Source organism: Bufo gargarizans, chromosome 6 (assembly GCF_014858855.1).
Source record: "Bufo gargarizans isolate SCDJY-AF-19 chromosome 6, ASM1485885v1, whole genome shotgun sequence".
In the NCBI taxonomy this organism is placed as follows: domain Eukaryota; kingdom Metazoa; phylum Chordata; class Amphibia; order Anura; family Bufonidae; genus Bufo; species Bufo gargarizans.
In genome coordinates this window covers 129,737,038-129,756,517 of record NC_058085.1, presented here as the reverse complement: position 1 = coordinate 129,756,517, position 19,480 = coordinate 129,737,038, and the positions used below count along the sequence as shown (strand labels likewise).

General features: G+C 42.0%; 1 protein-coding gene across 2 annotated transcripts in view; it reads left to right on the top strand.

Moving 5' to 3' along the window:
* TMEM98 (transmembrane protein 98) overlaps nt 1-6,601 on the top strand; it is a 38,225-nt gene extending 31,624 nt beyond the window's left edge. For both annotated transcript variants that reach the window (XM_044296635.1, XM_044296636.1), the window contains exon 7: nt 4,882-6,601. In XM_044296635.1, coding sequence (XP_044152570.1) covers nt 4,882-5,089 — 208 coding nt within the window. In that variant the 3' untranslated portion in view covers nt 5,090-6,601. The remainder of the gene's footprint in view (nt 1-4,881) is intronic.
* The last annotated feature ends 12,879 nt before the right edge of the window (nt 6,602-19,480 follow it).

Here is a 19,480-nt window from a genome sequence, read left to right as displayed (position 1 = left end):
TGTTCCAATAAATACTTGTACCCTACACCGGGTCAGTTCTCTTTTTGCCCACTTCTCTAGGCCTTACCTCGTCACTGGCGCCGGGCACACTCCAGCCAGTCAGGTCAGGGCAGCACATAGGCATGCCTATTCTGTTCCTCGGTTAGCTCCTACCACAAAAAAAAAAAAAAAATATATATATAAATATATATATATCCATAGAAAAGGCTAGGCAGCACTCCTTCACATGCAGAAATGGTTGTACGGTGCCCGCGGTGGTCCCTCGATACAGGACGGATAAATAATAAAGAAAGTCCGCAGCACTCCTTGAAGTAAAAAATGTGCAGTTTATTCACACATGTCAGAAAATAGACAGTCTATTTTCTGACATGTGTGAATAAACTGCATATTTTTTACTTCAAGGAGTGCTGCGGACTTTCTTTATTTTATATATATGACGGTTCATATCTTTAGAGATATATGAATAACGCCAACTTTTCACTATTGTCCACTTTAGCATCGAGATACAAGTTGTCTTATTATTAGGAAATGGACTGCTGTTTAATGACAGTAGTATACTGCAGTTAATATGGTATCAAAGTCCTGAAATGTCCATTGTATTATAAGTAGTTGTTATTAGTTAGTTATAAAGTGTATTGTAATCAGACTTTTTTTTGGGTGAGTTATAAACAAAGTTCCGATTGCTGTTTGCGGAGCAAGTACTGCTTGTATGTATTTCAATTCAACTACAGTTCATAGTGCCATATATTATATGTTATCATCCATAGTCTGTACTCACTGTTAGATGAGGCAAGGTTCCCTTTGTGGCGTCCCACATGGTGGTTAATATAGTGCACTTACCTCAATTAGTACGGTGTTTGGCATAAAAGATAGAAACTGATACACATACTGTAACTCTGTAGTGTAAGGATTGAGTGGTGTATGCTCAGAGTCCCGCGTGTCCCAGGGAGCTTCTAACAGAGCTCTGTAGTGCAGGATCTGGGCAGCATGAGCTCGGTGTCTCACGTGCTCCAGGGGAACTTTACCAACGCAGCAGTAGTGGGGATCGGGCAGTTAATTCCCCTTCCTCAACCCAGTGGATATTTCTCAAAACCACATATCTTGTCTGTGGTACGTTTCTGTGAAGCGCTTCACCAATCTTTAGGTAGAGAATTGTATATCAGATCCATAATTAGTCTTAATAATGTCCATAATTCATAAGTGGACCTTGCAAGTGTATTCTAAACGCAAAGACGCGTTTCGGAGTATGTCCTTACTCCATCAGTGGTTACACTCGCTTAGAATATGTGGCAGATTTATATCCTTAGTTTAGTTGGAAAAAGTGGAATGGATTTAAGGATACAAATTACTTTGTCTTATAGCAATGCAGTTCTTATGCAGTTTTCATGCATTTTTTGTTCATGTATTCATGTATTTTATAGAGAAATGCCCAAATCACCAGGTGGTTCCTGTCCTTATAGAACTTTAAGTTCTCCGTGGAACATAGGGCAGGCCGGCTTCAGGGAAAGGCAGATGTGCCGTGTCCCAGGTATACTGTATGGCAGGTGTTCACCCCCCTCAGGGTTGAACAAAGGGGGAGGTATGTAAGAAGGTACCTAGAATCATAGTGGATAGAAGGTATGTGTCACCGAGGTTCCTGGCCTCGGTCAAGTAAGAGCTGGTATTTTATGTGTCAGCAGCAGCTATTGCTAATTGACACCTTACGGCTCTTATGGGGAGTAGTCAAAGTGCTTGGTGGGTGACTACTCCCCATGTTCCAGGCCGGGTTTTGCCAGGCATAAAAACCAGCCAGCACTGCCAGGTGTGTGCATTTACCTCCCTCTGACAGTGGAGCTCAGGAGTCTGTGTGCTGTGAACTGAGGGCTGTGCTGGGATTTGAGGTTTGAGCCGGGCCGGAGGACTCAGGCCCCTCTACAGGCGAACAGGCCGCCTAAGGACTTGATGAGGTTGAAAAGCTAGCAGGGAGTGAAGTAACACCCAAGAGAAAAGGGGACTTTTATTGTTTATGGACTTTCCTTGTGTGTAAACAAACACCAAGCCACCAGTGTTTTGTGATACACCTTAGGCTACTTTTACACTTGCGCTAGGTGCGGATCCGTCTGGTATCTGCACAGACGGTTCCGCACCTATAAATGCAAATGATGGTATCCGTTCATTGCGGATCCGTCTGCATAACAGCTTTTTCAGATCTGAGTTTTCACTATCGTGAAAACTCAGATCCTACAGTATATTCTAACACAGAGGCGTTCCCATAGTGATGGGGACGCTTCAAGTTAGAATATACTAAGAACTGTGTACATAACTGCCCCCTGCTGCCTGGCACCACCCGATCTCTTACAGGGGGCTGATATCAGCACAATTAACCCCTCAGGTGCCGCACCTGAGGGGTTAATTGTGCGGATCTCAGCCCCCTGATCGGGTGCTGCCAGGCAGCAGGGGCCAGACCCCCCTCCCTCCCCAGTATTAAAAGCATTGGTGGCCAGTGCAGCCCACCCCTCCCCTCCCTAGTATTGAAAGCATTAGTGGCAGTGGCCACAGGCTAACAACCCCCCCCCTCAGCATTTCCGATCTGAGTCCCAGTTTAATCGCTGGGGCTCCGATCGGTTACCATGGCAGCCAGGACGCTACTGCAGTCCTGGCTGCAATGGTTATTTAGCTTATACTTACCTGCGCTGTCTGTGGCCTGTGTGCTTTTAATACTGGGGAGGGAAGGGGGTGGGCACACTGGCCACCAATGCTTTTAATACTGGGGAGGGAGGGGGGGGTCTGGCCCCTGCTGCCTGGCAGCACCCGATCAGGGGCCTGAGATCCGCACAATAACCCCTCAGGTGCTGCACCTGAGGGGTTAATTGTGCAGATCACAGCCCCCTGTAAGAGATCGGATGGTGCCAGCAGGGGGCAGTTATGTACACAGTTCTTAGTATATTCTAACTTGAAGCGTCCCCATCACTATGGGAACGCCTCTGTGTTAGAATATACTGTTGGATCTGAGTTTTCACAATCTAACTCAAATCCGATGGTATATTCTAACATACAGGGGTTCCCATGGTGATGGGGACGCTTCAAATTAAAATATACCATCGAATTGGAGAAAACTACGATCCGATGGTATATTATTAGGGACTCCTGACTTTACATTGAAAGTCAATGGGGGACGGATCCGTTTGCAATTGCACCATATTGTGTCAACGTCAAACGGATCCGTCCCCATTGACTTGCATTGTAAGTCAGGACGGATTCGTTTGACTCCGCACGGCCAGGCAGACACCAAAATGCTGCTTGCATTGCAGAATGGAGGCGGAACGGAGCCAAACTGATGCATTCTGAACGGATCCTTATCCATTCAGAATGCATTGGGGATGAATGGATCCGTTCTGGGCCGCTTGTGAAAGCCCCCAAACGCAAGTGTGAAAGTAGCCTTATCTGCATTTTGTTATACACCAATGTGTGAATAAACACCGCTGTTTGACTCAAGAACTGTGTACTTTGCCTCTATACTGCATCCGCTAGTCCTAACTACCAGAGCGAATCCCCACAGCCTCCAGAGCAGAATGGAGACTGAACGGAGGCAAACTGATGCATTCTGAGCGGATCCTTTTCTATTCAGAATGCATTAGGGCAAAACTGATCCGTTTTGAGCCCATGATGGATCTCACAAATGGAAAGCCAAAACAGGAGTGTGAAAGTAGCCTTACCTGTCTGCCATAAGTAATAACCACAGTGTGAGAGCAACAGACGATGTTACCAGTCTTTACACAACCCCCTCAGATATAGGAATGACATTGATGGCTCTATAAATTATGGCTGTTTAAAGAAAGAAATCTCTCCAAAAGTGGAGCTTTCTTTTAAAGGGAATCTGTCATCAGCGACTGTTTGTATAGACACACAACTGTGGTTCACTTGATTAAAACGCAGTTTTTTTATTCAAGGCCCCTTTTTAGAGTTAGAGACTTTTCTTAATCTGCAAATTAAGCCTTTGCTGCAATGAGAGTGTCCCCGTTGCTCTTGTTGCACTGGGGCTCCACTCCTATGGTCAGCCCCTTTCTCACTGCTTTGCATCTGCCTGACCCTGTCAACCAAAGCAGCCAGGGAGGGGCTGACCAAAGAAATGGGTGGCGCCCCGGAGCAACAAGAGCAATGGTGACGCCCTCTTTGCACCAAATGCCAAAATTTGCATATTAGGATAAAGTATCATAACTCGGGCACGGAGCCTTGGATCAACAAAAGAAAAACTGTGTTTATTAGGTGAAACACAGCTATGGGTCTGTGCAAATAGTTGGACTAGGAGGTCACTGGACAGATTCCCTTTAAAGGCTATGGCCACCTTGATTTGGTCATAAAGCAGCTTGAAAGAAATTCAGCAAAGAGGTGCCTGAGAACAAGCAGCTGAGCCTAAATTCATCAGACACAAAATTTTTAATAAAAAATATTTATCCTGAAAAATACTTAAGCCAGTAATAAAAGGAAATGTCTAAAGCCTTAACATTTTGTGTAGATGTTTTTCAGAAAGGGAACCTGTCACCATGAAAATAATCTGCAAATAGCATGTTATAGAGCAGGAGGAGCTGAGCAGATTGATAAATAGTTTTATGGGAAAAGATTCATTATAACTTGTATTTTAGTCATTTAAATTCCTGCTCATTCTGAGCTTTGAAGTCCAGGAGTGTACACAGTCATGGAGGGCAGACTGTCAATCACTGATAGGACCACCTCCTTGACTTCAAAGCCCAGAATGAGCAGGAATAAAAATGAATAAATTATGTTATTCTAAATATTTTCCCATTTAACTATATATCATTCTCATCAGCCTAGACACAATGTTCAACCTGACGGGATGCCTTTAAGATGCTGGAACTTCATATCCTGTATTTCTATTTTCAGAACCACGGCTCTTCTGTTGTCAGTAAGCCATCTTGTTTTGGTGACCAAAAATGCCTGTCACTTGACGGTTGGCATGGATTGGATCGATCAGTCTCTTTCGGCAGCGGAGGAACATATGCAGGTTCTCAGAGAAGCTGCCATGGCCACCGAATCGGAAAGAGTGATCACAGGGGCAGATAACTTTCTGCAGGAACAGTCTACGATCTAGCAGCCTGGATGGTGGATGGCGGCCAAGCAAACCCCACAGTTGTTTCTCTTCATTAGTCTTAACTTTTCAGATTTCTCTTCATAGACTCTATGGGACAGTTTATCATTAGTGACAACTAAAACATGTCTTTTTTTCAAAAATATACCCAGAATAGCTCTGGTCTAGATGAGAAAGTGGAGATTAATTTAAACAGGTTATTCACATTATTTATAACCACATTTATATATTCTCGATGCAGGTAGCCATTATTACACAGGCACCTGGCCCAGGATATATCATAAGGGACCAGTCAATTTACCCATGGCTTGGAGGGTTGATACAGCAGATACTATCTTTGAACCCCTGTCATATATTACTCACAGGTTCTGCCCAAGAAAACTAGAAAGGGTTAAAAGCAATTGCCTCAACTTTGCATAAAAATTCTGATCATACAAAAAAATAAAAAATAAGATCAGCTCACCTCCATTCAAAAATGATGCACCAGCACTGGGCCGGCTCCCTGGGTATATAGAGGAAATGTAGAAATGGTCAGCACTCTATAAAATCCTAAAGTCTTTTTTAAATGTTACAAACTAAATAAGACATAATAAAAATTAAAATCATCTTTGCTTATGCATTTCAAAATGGTAAAACACTCTTATGCCTGTTGCACACTACCGTTATGAGTTCCAGCAGGCTATTCTGGAAGAGAACAGCCTGCCGGAGCCCTATTAGACCAGCATTGCTGGTTGTTACCGCAATGCTCACTGGCCCCATTGACTATAATGGTACCTGGCAGAGATCCGGCCACTACCTTGAAAATATTCGGCCAGACAAAAATTGCTGCACTGCCAAAACTCATAACAACTGTCGGACTGGAGTTCCCTGGGCCCACCAGAAGTAATTATTCTTGGGGCCACACCCGTATATTATCAATAAAGTCTAATAGGTTGTAATTCAAAGAAATAGACTCCAAGTGGGCTTACTTTTATTGGGCCTTTGGGGCCCACTGTGGTATCAGAGCCTGGGCCTACCAGAGGATCCTCTTGTATTCTGGTGGACCAGTCAGACACTGCTCATAACTGGAGTGGGAAACAGGCCTTAGTCATAGCATAGTATACAATAATGAAAACTGGTTACACAAGCACGACGAAAAACATAAAAAAGAAAAACCTGGCTTGCATCAATTGGAATATATGTATAAATGCATACAAAGAACTGCATCAAATGAACAGTATATAATGTGGAAGTACAAATTGTTTATATATACACACACACACACACACAAGTTTTAAGCTTCTCCCAAACTAACTCGCAAAAGTTATTACACTCCAAAATTCTATTGAGTTGGTCACCTAAGGGCCTGAATCTCCGAACTGATTTAACTTACTTCTATTGACTGTTAGTTAATACAGGTGAAACTCCAAAAATGTGAATATTGGGCAAAAGTCCATTTTTTTTTCAGTAATGCAAATTAAAAGAAATTCCATTAATGTAACTTAAAATTAGAATTTTGTGAAAAGGTTCAATATTCTAGGCTCAAAGTGTCACACTCTAGTCAGATAATTAATCCATACCCCCTGAGCAAAGGGGACCTCAACATTGTGACTTTGGGGTTTCATAAGCTGTAAGCCATAATCATACAAATTATACTAAATAAAGGCTTGAAATATCTCACTTTGCATGTAATGAGTCTATCTCATGTTAGTTTCACCTTTTAAGTTGCATTACTGAAATAAATGAACTTTGCACGATATTAAATTTTTTCGAGTTTCACGTGTGTGTGTGTGTGTGAGAGATATATATATATATATATATATATATATATACACACACACACACACACACACCGTTTATTATATGCAGTTCTTTGTATGCTTTTTTTTTTATGAGGATACATGTCTTCCTTCTAATTGATGCAAGCCAAGATTTCCAAATGCCCCTTTCCTTGTTTTTCGTCATGCTTGTGTATTTAAACAAATTTACATTATTGTATACTATGCTATGACTAAGAGTGTTTTACCACTTGAAATGCATAAGCAAAGAATATATTTTCTGTGTCCCAAGATTTAATAAAGACTGTTGGATTTTACAGTGCTGAACAATTCTCCAAAATTCCATTTCAAGTCAGAATCAGTCAAAGCAGAGACCCCTCAGAGACCTTTGTATAGTACCCCCACAATGTATTTTATAGTAGTCATTTTATATTCTCTAGTGAAGAAAATCTATTCTCTTGTGCTCTGATCAACTTGAACTGATGTTTCACTGTAAATTTTAGCTTTTTCTTTGCTCACTCCTAGAAGTGGATACAGACTTTAATTTTAGGACGGTTTCACACGAACATGATCGGCCTGGGAAAAACGGACCGTGTGTCTGCCGGATCTCCAGGGCCGACCGGACTCCCTTGGCCTGAACCGACTGTATCTTAGTGTTTTATGATGCAGTCAGTTCATATCCGATCATGGATCTCATCATGTGAGTTCAGTACAAAAGATCCCCATATCAGATATGAACTGACTGCATAATAGAACACTATGATACAGTCCGTTCAGTTCAAGGGAGGCAGGTCAGCCTGGGAGATCCAGCAGACACGCGGCCGGTTTACGTTCGTGTGAAACGGTCCTTAAGGTAGGTCTACATGAATAACATTTTCAGTGTAAACTGACCAATACATATGGTTGGTTGTCCTGTCAATCTGCCAGATTTTCAAGTTGCAGAATACATCCACCATGGTTTCAGTATACTGTAGGCTAACATTAAAGGAATTGTCCATGAGTAGAATTTAAAAAAAGAATTCCCAATTCATTTGAATGAGCTGCAATACCAGTCACAGCCCATGGATAAAAGTGGTGCTGTTTCTGGGAAATCCTAGAAAACCCCTTGAAGACAAATTACCACTGCTGGTGCCATGTAGTTACTCTCTTTACAAATATAGGCTTGTAAATACGCTGCTTAAACATCCACAGAATCTGCTTTTGTATCTACTATCTGTATATATCAGCATCTGCACAGTTCCGCTCTCTGGCATAGCATCTTCTCTTTGGTTTACATTTGTTAGACACAGATATTGTCTCTATTGTACATTATACATAATTGTAAGTTACGGTATATATGTCTGTTATAAACTGTTGAGCTTCTAGTGCTGGGTCTGCCGTCTTATTGCCTTTGGGCCATGGTGGGTGACAATCAGATATGGACCTATAGCTTCTCAGTTAAAGTAGTCTCCAAGTACAGAAGTTTCTGCAATAGATATTACCAAGGCTTCCCGTTTCTTACACAACAATTAGAACGTATACAAATATTTGGTATCGGACCTGACCCAACATGAACAGACATCTCAAGGACTATCCACTAATCCTGAATGAAGTGCCTGTTGCAGGAACTGCAGCTCCTGGTTCTCTCAGGCTGAGCTTCTTTCACCTCTGAGATAATCTTCCTTCTGAAATCTGTGTACAATCTGTGAGGACCATCTCCTGTTGATACATCACAGCTTGCACAGTAGGCCTCATGCACACCGTAATTCTTGCCCATGTCCACTCTGCATTTTTAGAGGATCACACGCAGGCCCATTCTTTTCTACCGATCTGCAATAAATGTGGTCAGCACGCATCCATGTGGCCGTTGTACAAATTATAGAACATGTCCTATTCTTGTCTGTTTTGTGGACATGGGCATTTCTATTCATGGGAGTGAAAAATTCTTGAATGCACACAGCCAATATCCGTATTTTTGCAGACCGCAAAATGGATACAGTCGTGAGCATGAGGCCCTAGATACAAACAGGCAACCAAGCTGACCCTCCAACAGGCTGAGAAAAGCAGCTGCAGTCTCCAACCTGAAAATACACCAAAAGGCTTAAAACAAAAGATCTGAACATAACTAAAGGGTAAAAATGATACAATATTGGTGAGGACATGCCTGAGCATAGTGTGGACCAAATTAATCAGGGTGCCTAGAAAACTTTCTTAAATATATTGTTGACAGTGTGGAACCTTTCAGTATTACTCTCCTTTTACAACATATTCAATTCATATGCCATAACTATTCGTATACAGTCCATGTGGTAACTGCACTTTTTGCAAATACCTACCCAGAGTGAAAAAGTTTAACAACCCAGTAGACAGACGCGAATACACAATCAGGGAACATTTCAACTGTCGTAGCAGCGGTATTATCTAGATCGCCTCTTGTAATTGCCCAAAATTGGATGTGGGGAAAACTACACAAAAATTAAGACGGAGAATATCAGGTCATATTAGTGCCATTAATACCGGAAAGGATACTTCACTATATAGGCACATTACCTACGTACATGATGGGAATTTAGAGGTGTTGAAATTCTGGGGCCTTGTCAAAATGACCTTCGGACCAAGAAGTGGCAATTTAGATCAAAAACTCTTGCAAGAAGAAGCAAAGTGGATACATAGGTTACAAACCTTAAGTCCAAGAGGCCTCAATGAAGGGTTTTCGTTTACAGCCTTCATCCAACATCGCCAAATATCAATGATACATATTACTGTCAAAAAGAGACAGCCAACACACAATACCACAGGACTCACAAATTGGTAGCCAACATCCCAGCGTTGATAACATCAGGAAGGAGATATTGATTCAATCTCTGAGTCAGGGAAAATTGTAAGAGATTCAGGAACATTTATATATTTCCTCCTGAGTTTAGATTGTCAAATATCTAAAATAATGAATAAGGCTAACTAGCAATGTTTGACATAAAATAACGTCTGCCAATAGCAACGATTAGTAACGTCTGCTACCAGCAATGACCAGTAATTATATCCGACACATAGGAAGGAGCCCCATATAAGAGATAACGCATATGGACATAGGATTTAAAAATTGGGACAATGTAAATATCCCTATGAACTGCCGGTCCACAAGAATGCGGCGGTATATATCTAGGTGAAGAAAAACAGAAGGGGAACCCTCAATAGGATAACTGGCCTATAACCCCTTCCAGTGATTACAGGAAGGGGTTAAGATTGATGCGGCGGTACAAGTTACCATTCGCAACAGGAAGGGGTTAAGATCAATGTAGTTATGTGAGGCATCAGCCACGTCACATTGCTAGGACGGCTTACCCAATATCGCACCTATCAGATGTCCCCAGGAGCGGCGGTCACCTATGACGTGGAAGAGAAGGAGGGCACGCTTGCTGTGGCTGGTGTCACGTGGAGACCGTGCATACACAGGGGGGCAGAGCATGGGTGTGGAGGAAGCATGTCAGAGGGCAGACACTACGCTGAATGGCCACTGCCTCTGTCAATAGGAGAGGAAGACACAATGTTGATAGGAGCGCAGGGATGGGCAGCACCTTTATACTTTTAAAAGGAGATACCTGCGCGCGCACACGTCTATACCCACTTCCCCTGACGAAGCCACATAGTGGCGAAACATGTCGGGAGGGGTGTAACAGTGTAGCGTTTTCACGTTTTAAACAGGGACAGTGAGAGATTGAGGGAGCTACAATGAAGGCAGTGTTATCAATCTTATGTTACAAAGCACAAGGGAGTTTGACCGTGTCCATCTAGCTACTGCACAGGGCCAGTTTAGTAAATGTATAGTGACAACAGGGAGCAGTAACTTGTTTTGCAATTGAGCAGTCAGCAGATAGTGAGTGCACAGTGACGACACCCAGTAACCACACCGTACTACAGGGGGGCACCCATTAGCAAATTGAGTAAAAGACTCAGACGGCAAATACAGCTATCCCATAATAGGAGCATAGGAGGATGGTGCCATCTGGAACTTGCATGCACGGATAGACTGCAATACACAGTGTACTCGTCACCCCTGTATCCCATGCGCAGCGGATCAATAGTGGATCAACAACTTGAAAAACAAAGGTTGTTGATAAAGAAAGGACCGGTCTATCATTGAAAAAAACCCATAATAAATATATACAAAATATAAAAAAAATATATAAAAATTTATAAGGTTTTCTTAAGTGTACAATTGTATGTGCCTCACTAGCGCACCCTACAGGTAGAAGGGAATATCCCAATACAGCTCAGAGTTAATTAGCATACATAATAACCTTACATCATCTCACTGCACCTTGATAATTTTAAACAAGTCTGTGTTTGTAAGTCGTAGTTTGACAAAAATAAAGATAAGTTTATAAATTATTCAAATATTAGTTAGCGACCCCTACAGGGATTTGTTGGTCTAACAAGACCATAGGAAAAATTTATAGTAATATCCCGAGGGTCTCTAATAAGGGTCTTTGAATATTATTCGTATACAGAACACCCAGAGTTTTACATTTAAAGGGAGTCGGTCAGCAGTTTTGAGCCAAGGCTAGGGAGAGCAGGAGAAACATACTATTTTGGGGAGCTTTATTATCAGAAGTGTAACTATGAACTTTTATTCTGCCAAGTGCACTAGAGGTGGAGCTTCAGTGACAGCTGTAGCATTTAACCGGGAGACTAATGCAGCTGTGACTCAGCGCAGAGGGGCAGGACTGTGAATGAGAGAAGACTCAACAGTGAAGCTCCACCTCCAATGCACTTGAAGGAGCAGAAACCAGCAGAATAAAACTTCATATTCACACTACCCCAAAGATAAAAGCTCCACAACAGCTATGTTTGTACTGCTCTTCACAGTCCCCAGCTAGCTCGGTCAGCTTGGACAAAACTACAGTGTCGGTGACAGACTGCAACTTCACTAACTATTAAGGCTACATTCACACGACAGTGAAAAAAAATGGCCACAAAAAACAGCCAATAAAAATTGATGATATTCATTGGCTTGTTTTAGATTTAAAGGGAACCTGTTACGTTGAACATGGTGTCCGAGATTCAGGCAGATGTTATAGAGCAGGAGGAGCTCAGCAGATTGATATGTAGTTTTCTGGGAAAAGATGCAGTAAAACCCTGTATATCATTCCTCTAATTTCCTGCTCCTTCTGGGCTTTGAATTCCAGGAGGTGGTCCTATCAGTGATCGACAGCTCTCTGTATACAGTCATAGAGGGAAGGCTGTCAGATAGGACCGCCCCCTGGACTTCAAAGCCCAGAATGAGCAGGAATTTAGATGAATGAAATACAAGTTTTACTGAACCTTTTCCCAGAAAACTATATATCAATCTGCTCAGCTCCTCCTACTTTATAACATGCTGCCTGCAGATTACACTGCATTTTCATGGTGACAGGTTTCCTTTAAATCTCAACCCCTGCAGTACACGCAATGTTCCCCAGCGTGATGACGTCACCATGCACTCCCACAAATCATGCTGGGATGGAAAGTCCTTCAGCATAGAGAGGAATGACTGCTTTTGTAGCTGCGAGTGGATAAGGCAATTTTTTTTTTTAAACTGCTAAACTAGGACATTTTCTATTTTTTGACCACTGCTATTCACTGGCCTTTAAAAACAGCCATGTGAATAGCCCCAATTTGTTCTCCAAACGGCCGTCCACGTGTGTATGTAGCCTGACATTATCTTGCATTGTTTTAATTGGTATTCTGTAGAAAATACACTAGGATAAACTAGCTGCCACTCTAAATCTAGTCTTGATTAGTCTTCCATCACATGACAAACAAAAGCATGGGCTTAGGCATGCACAGGATCGTAGGACATCAGTGCCAGTATTGTGCAAGCGGCCACGAGCACTCAGTATCACAGATGCCGACCCAGTGACTTGAATGGGTTTGCAATCCGTAAGATACGGAACGGTGCGGAGGCACAGATCGGAAGCCAACAGAAGCACTACATGTCCTACTTTTTTGCAGTGCAGACCTATTGCGTTTCGTGGACCCATTCAAGTGGGTCGCAGCCACACACGGGGGGGGGTCACACAGCCAGTGCATTGCTATTAGCAGCTTCAATTGACTAACACTGCCTGTGCAACAGCGGCGGCTGAACATCAGACATCACATAGACAAGCATGTTTAATGCAAGAAATATGCTGCGTTGTAAGCGTGATTTCTCTTTCTGACCTCTGCTAGGATTGCACAGCATTATAATGATTTGATAATGATGTGGCGTGTCCCTGACAAACCTGATTTGAGGCCTGGCAGGGACACCCAGCATTAATCATTCTATTGCTGTGCAATCGTGTCAGGAACAGAGGTCAGATGGGAAACCACGCTTTCACACGCAGTGCGTTTCTTGCATTGAACTTGCACCTGTGTCTGGCCTAAGAGACCTTTACTAAGTGGCTTTATTTTCTGCTCTAAGCACATATGGAGAAGTAACGATACAACTCCTTTAAAAGGATTTAGCATGAAGATAAACAAATTTCTCCAGTGTAACTGAGCAGGGATTTCCACTATAAAGTCCTGTTCTAATATCCACTCTGTAATAATACCACTCACAGTGGACGATGAAATCTCTAGGAGGGAAGAAATTGACTTGTGGCAGCAGTGACATCCTATTACAGTACTATGCTGGGATTCAGGTGTATCTTTAGAACGAGTCATTCTTTCACCAATGCTTGTTAAAGCAGACTGAATGGCTAGGAGCTGGATTTTATACACCTGTGGTAATGGGACTGAATGAAACATCTGAATTCAATGATTAAAGCAGCACTCCCACAATTTTTTTTTTCTCTGACCCGTTAGAAAAGTATATGGTGTAAACTGCAGTGAATGCAATCTTACCTGTAAGTGTATTTGTGAGAGTTATAACCTCCCTTCTGATCCTCAGCTGTGTCATGTGACCAACTCTCTGATCTCCCACTGACACAGGACAGGAAGTCCAATGAGACAGACATTGAGGCTTCCATAGGAATACATACATGAACTGACTTGCTGTCCACACATAAGATGCTGTGTTATTTGGAAAGTCTGATTTCTGGTCACATTACACCGCCGAGAAACCGAAGGGAGGGGATAGCTCACAAATACAGCCACTCGTAAGAAAATTACATTCACAACAGATCATGTACATTTCTAAAAGGTCAGAATAAAAAAATAAATTTGCAGGAGTTCTTTAAGAAAAGTCCCAATACTTTTCTCCATATAGTGTAGCCATGCTTTTTCTCCTACCAGAGGTTTATGAATTAAATTTCCAGAAGTGAGCAATAACAGTCCTACTGGGTGTTACCAGTTGGGGTGTGTCCCTGCTGTAACACTATTCAATCGGCGCTGTCAGTTTCATATTGTGTAGGGACATACCCCTCAATCAGTAACACCTAGATAGAAGTTTATGAATGAATTGCCAGCAGTCTGTAATAAAGGTCTAACAGGAAAGCTAGAGGAAATGCACTATATAGAGTAATATAAAAAGATGCTCTAGCATGCCAGTCCAGCTACTGAACAAAGGGAAGACCATTATCCCTACCCCAAAAGTTAAGCAGGCCATAAACACAATGTGTATTTGCAGATTTGGCCAATGATCAAATGCACATTGGCCATATGACTACCCAACACCTCATGGCAGGGGTGATCACGTTGGGGCACGTTTGTTCTCTGCAGCTTTCACGCCTCTTTACAGGCACTACATATGCATGCTCAGCCAAGGAGGTACACATATGGGAGGATAGGGAGAGACAGCTGTCAGCTGAATAAGCATTGTGCAGATAACTAGTTCGTGTGCGGCCGGTTTTACTTACCTATAGTCCCCAAGATCTGATCACCTCCGCATAGAGGAGCTGTTCATATGCAGAACTCCATTCCTCTCAGGAACTGCATAACGCAGAGTATACCATTGTGGGGGAAGGGCTTACACTTCAAGTATTTTAAAAGGACATATTCAGTGTATTTTTGCAACAGATTTCATGTAAAAAAAACACAGCATCCAAGTCTCCTGTTGTTTTCAATGGGAGTCCACAACACCGCGGTCGAAGATTTAATTTTATTTGTTTTTACGTGGCTTTCAGAAATGCATCAAGGTGTCCATTCTTGGCCTGGTTAACGCACAGACAGCACGGGAAACTGTGTCCGGAGTCTGCTTGTGGTTTAGCTCCATTCAATGGACCTAAATCAAGAGCAGGACAGAAGTATTTCAAATAAGAAACCATGGCTGTTTCTGACATTGGATACATAGATTTAGATATTCCAGACTGAGGCATTCTGAGAGGATCCGCATCCACTGAGAATGGATTGGGGCCGTAAGGATGTGTTCAGGGCCGCTTGTGAGAGCCTTCAAACGGAACTCACAAGCAGAACCCCCAACGCAAGTGTGAAAGTAGCCTAAGATTTGAAGACATTTAGTAGGGGAGTCCAAATCTCTCCTTCCTGGACTCCCACCCCCGAGTAAAACTCAAGTTGGAAACTAAGAAACCTGGGACCTTAATGGAAGAAATCCACATTGAATATGCTGGAGAAACTCCACTCGCTTGCATTGCTGGTTCAGATTCAGTCCAAAACAGCTTTGTTCAATTGCTGGTGAGGGGAATGAAGCCAAACAGACAGACAACTTTGATGTCATTTTTTATTTTATTTTAACTTAGGATCCACATCCCCTCCCCTTTCAAAAATAATAAAATAAAAAAAGTTCAAGGATTTAAGCCCTAGGGAAAAAAAAAAAAAAAAAAATCTTTATGTAAACGTGGAATCCCATCAGCAGAAGATAAATCCATATTCTCTATTATTGTACAAATTAAAATATATAAAAAAAAAAAAATATTGCTTGTCCATGCTGCTTCTCTGGTCAAAGCTAAATCGATTCGAATATTTCTGGAATTTGGTGCATGTGGACAAAGTTTGGAGACCTTCAAACAATAGTAAATGTCATCTATATATATATATTTTTAGATCCATCTATATAAAACAGGAGCTGATGAGATATTGCAGACATCATGTACACTCAATTTTTGATATTTTAAAACACACATTGCATTGTTGTAGTGTATAAATAGACCATAAACAGTACATACATAGGGACATCATGAAATTACACAGGCTGATCATGGTAAAAGGCAATAATACTTTCTTTACCCCAATACGTGTTTTCTACACAATTCAAGCTCAGCCCCAACATCTTACATTTTCCTTGCAGAAATACTATTCCATAGGAGATTGTACTGTCAAAGGAAACAAAAAAACAAAAAAAAACATCTAATTCAAAACACTAGTCAAAAAAAAATAAAAAAAATTAAAATCTGAACCCAAGTCAGCTGAAAATTATTTTTAACCTGCGTAAGATCACTTCTCATACAGCGGCAGCTTTTTAGGTCTTTGAAAAAGCAACCACATAAGGCCTCATGCACACGACTGTTCTGGTCCGCATCCGTTGCGTGGCACCGCAGGAATAATATAACATGTCCTATTGTCCATTTTGTGGACAAGAATAGGCATTTCTACAAAGGCCCGCCTGTCCCGTTCTGCAAATTGTGCAAGGCACACGGGCGGCTTCAGTGTTTTGCGGATCCGCAAAAATGGAAAGGTCGTGTGCATGAGGCCTAAGTATGTATGAAAGTGGCCTGACTTGATGCAGCAGCAGTAATTAAAAGGAGCAACTCTTGCATTTTATATAATAAAATATCTTTATATTGTGGCATTTTTTTCCGATTTGTAGAAGGGGAAAAAAAAAAAAAAAAGAATAATTGTGCATACTGTCGCATGGAGGAGGGGGAAATAAAAAAAAAATAAGTAAACTGTTATTGCACGACCAACCCATATGTCCTCATACAGACACACACAAAGACACATTCACCATAATACTGATTTCAAAGCAAGTACCCGTCTGAAATGGACAATACAGTTAAGGTGTACCCATCCCTTGCATGGCTGTTTTTGTGGTGTTTATGACCCTGTGAACCCTTAAAGAGAACCCGTCACCAGAATACACCCCTACAAGATCACAACTACACCCACTAAGCAGCATTTTATAGCATCAGTCAGGTGGCCAGAAGTAAGAAAGCCCCACAAAATTGTAATGTCCAGAGGGAGCGTGGTGGCACGCTATAGCCCAGCCTCCTTTTCAGCAATTTTAAGTGTGTTTAGTGGCTGTGATGAATTGCCCCCTTTCTAGTTCATGATGTACATGGCGGGAAACACCACAAATGTAAATTACGTGCTAAGGGAGTCGTCTTGGTGAAACATTCCCTTTAAGTTTCTGGACAACTATGTGCATGCAAAGAGGCAGCAATGACTAGATTAAGATTATTATTATTTTTGCACACAGTTAAAATGTAACATTACATGGGAAATAAATTCTAAATCGTAATTATTCCTTTGCAATAAAGTACTTTGCGCACCATATTGAAAAGAGGATTTTTGCTGCAGCTCTTTTAGTTAAAAGAATGCATAGGCTGCATTCGGCGGAGGCAGATCCTCTTCAAGGTTTTGCCATTAAAATGTGGCACAGCTAACCGCACACTTTACATCTCAAGTGCACTGTATTGTAGTCATATATTCATACTGAACACCGCCTCACACACAAGGAGCCTTTAAGTGGCTGTACCAAGACTGACCTTTCACATCTGTCCACAGGAAGGGTGTCCTACTAACGGGTCCCTCCTTTTCAGCATGCGAACTGCTACCTCTTTAAGTCCCAAACAGAATGGGGCGCCAATGTACATGCTCGACCCATCAACCCACTGAAAAACTGGAAGGCAGGACCTCCGCTCTCATGATCAGCAGTCAGAAACCTATTCTGTGCATAAGTGATAAGGGTCAATCTTGGTATAACATCTTTCATTGGGGACTCATCCAAATCAATTGACCCTAATGTTCCTTCCTATGGTTAAGATTTCACACTATCAAGTAGATGGAGCCTTCAAGGGAACCTGTCATCAACTTTATGCTGATCTCACTGAGGGCTGCATAAAATAGTGACAGAAATGCTGATGTCAGCGGTGTGTCACTCATGAGCTAAAAGTCAGTGGTTGCAGAGAACCAGCATCATAATCATTGCAGCCCAGGCCTTGAAAAGAGTCAAATCTACCTGAGAAGAGTCAGTTATTCCTAATCTCCTGCTCTCCTCGCCCATCTACTGATGATGGGCAGTTCTCTCCTAGAGAGAAAGGGAGAAAACTAAGTAGAAGACTGTCAATCCTTAGCAGGTGGGCAGGGAGAGCAGGAATTCATGAACCACCGTGACTGTTTTCCATGCCCATAAATGACAGACCGCTGAAATCAACTCACCTGTCTACTTTATTCTGCAGTTAGTATGGGCAGCATAAAGTTGATTACCGGATCCTTCCCTTTAAAGGGGTCTTCCATAAATCAAGTCTAACTACAGTGTCAATTGTCTAACCGGTGGAGCCCCATCCCAAGAGCGAAATAGCCAAACGATGTAAGTCATCTCAGTCAATCCCATAGACATTGTTGGAAGTGGTAGCACAAATACGCAACTGCTGCAACACTCATTCATCTTCACTGGAGGAAAGAGGTCTTGGAACCCAGTTCTAGAATTCAGTGGGGTAAAGATCGATTTAGGGAAACCCTTTAAGCTCAAAGTTTCAATTTAAGACGTTTCAGAAATCTCAAACATTTCCCGATTACAATGGTTACTAATTGCGGTGACATGTTCTGAACCTCTGTAGAATCAGGGAATAGGCAAGATGAAGATTTGGGATATCATGCCCGGCACTCTGATGGAGATCGCCATTGAAGTACATGCAGCGAAGCTTTGGGTAAGGGATATTAGTCTCTTCCAGTTCTTGGCCCAAGAGATTAACATGAGACCATCATTAACCCTTCTGCAATGTCACGTTGAGGACACACCGACAGACTTTGGTTTGTGCCATCCGATGGGAAAGGATTTCCACAGATCTCCTTTTTGCGGGACGTCTTACGACTTTTAGTTACTTACATTTAGAACAATCTGCAGGAAGTAAAAAAGACTACCATCATTTGATTAACAGGTCTCAGAACCTACAGGCAGCAGGTAGGTGAGCTGCTATTATTCACAGGTGCAGGTGACATTTGGTTGATTACATGAGGCCGCAAGTTCCGCCAGTCATATTACAATCTTGTGAAACCAGCTTCAATATGCAGTTGCGTACTCTCGAAAATTACCATAATATATGGATAGAAACATGTCACCGATTAGTAAACCGATATCCGAGCAAATAGTCCAACGTAGGGAAATCACTCAGGAATAAAACGATTGAAAATAACACTTTCGGATTTGCTCAATTCAAATTCTCCCAAAAAACAAAAAAACACAAATTGGTCCCTAAATAACATATTTAAGAACTGCCTCCCCTCATGATACCCCATAATAAGGTAATATAAAAACCTCAAGCGATAAACCAAGGCAATAACCCACACAGCCACATTAAACAGCTTTGCCAAGCTTTATGCTACAATATAAAAAAGAAAAGAAAAAAGGGACGTTCCGTTTTCTAGACTTGGAGGAGGGGTCTCAATTAGGCAGCACAGTGTTGGCTGCACACGTAGACATGTTCACCAGAGTAGATCACCCCACTTGCAATCACCGTTAACATGGGTTCACGGTCACATGACTGCTATTTCCTCTAAAATTCCTTTTTTTTTTTTAAAGGGG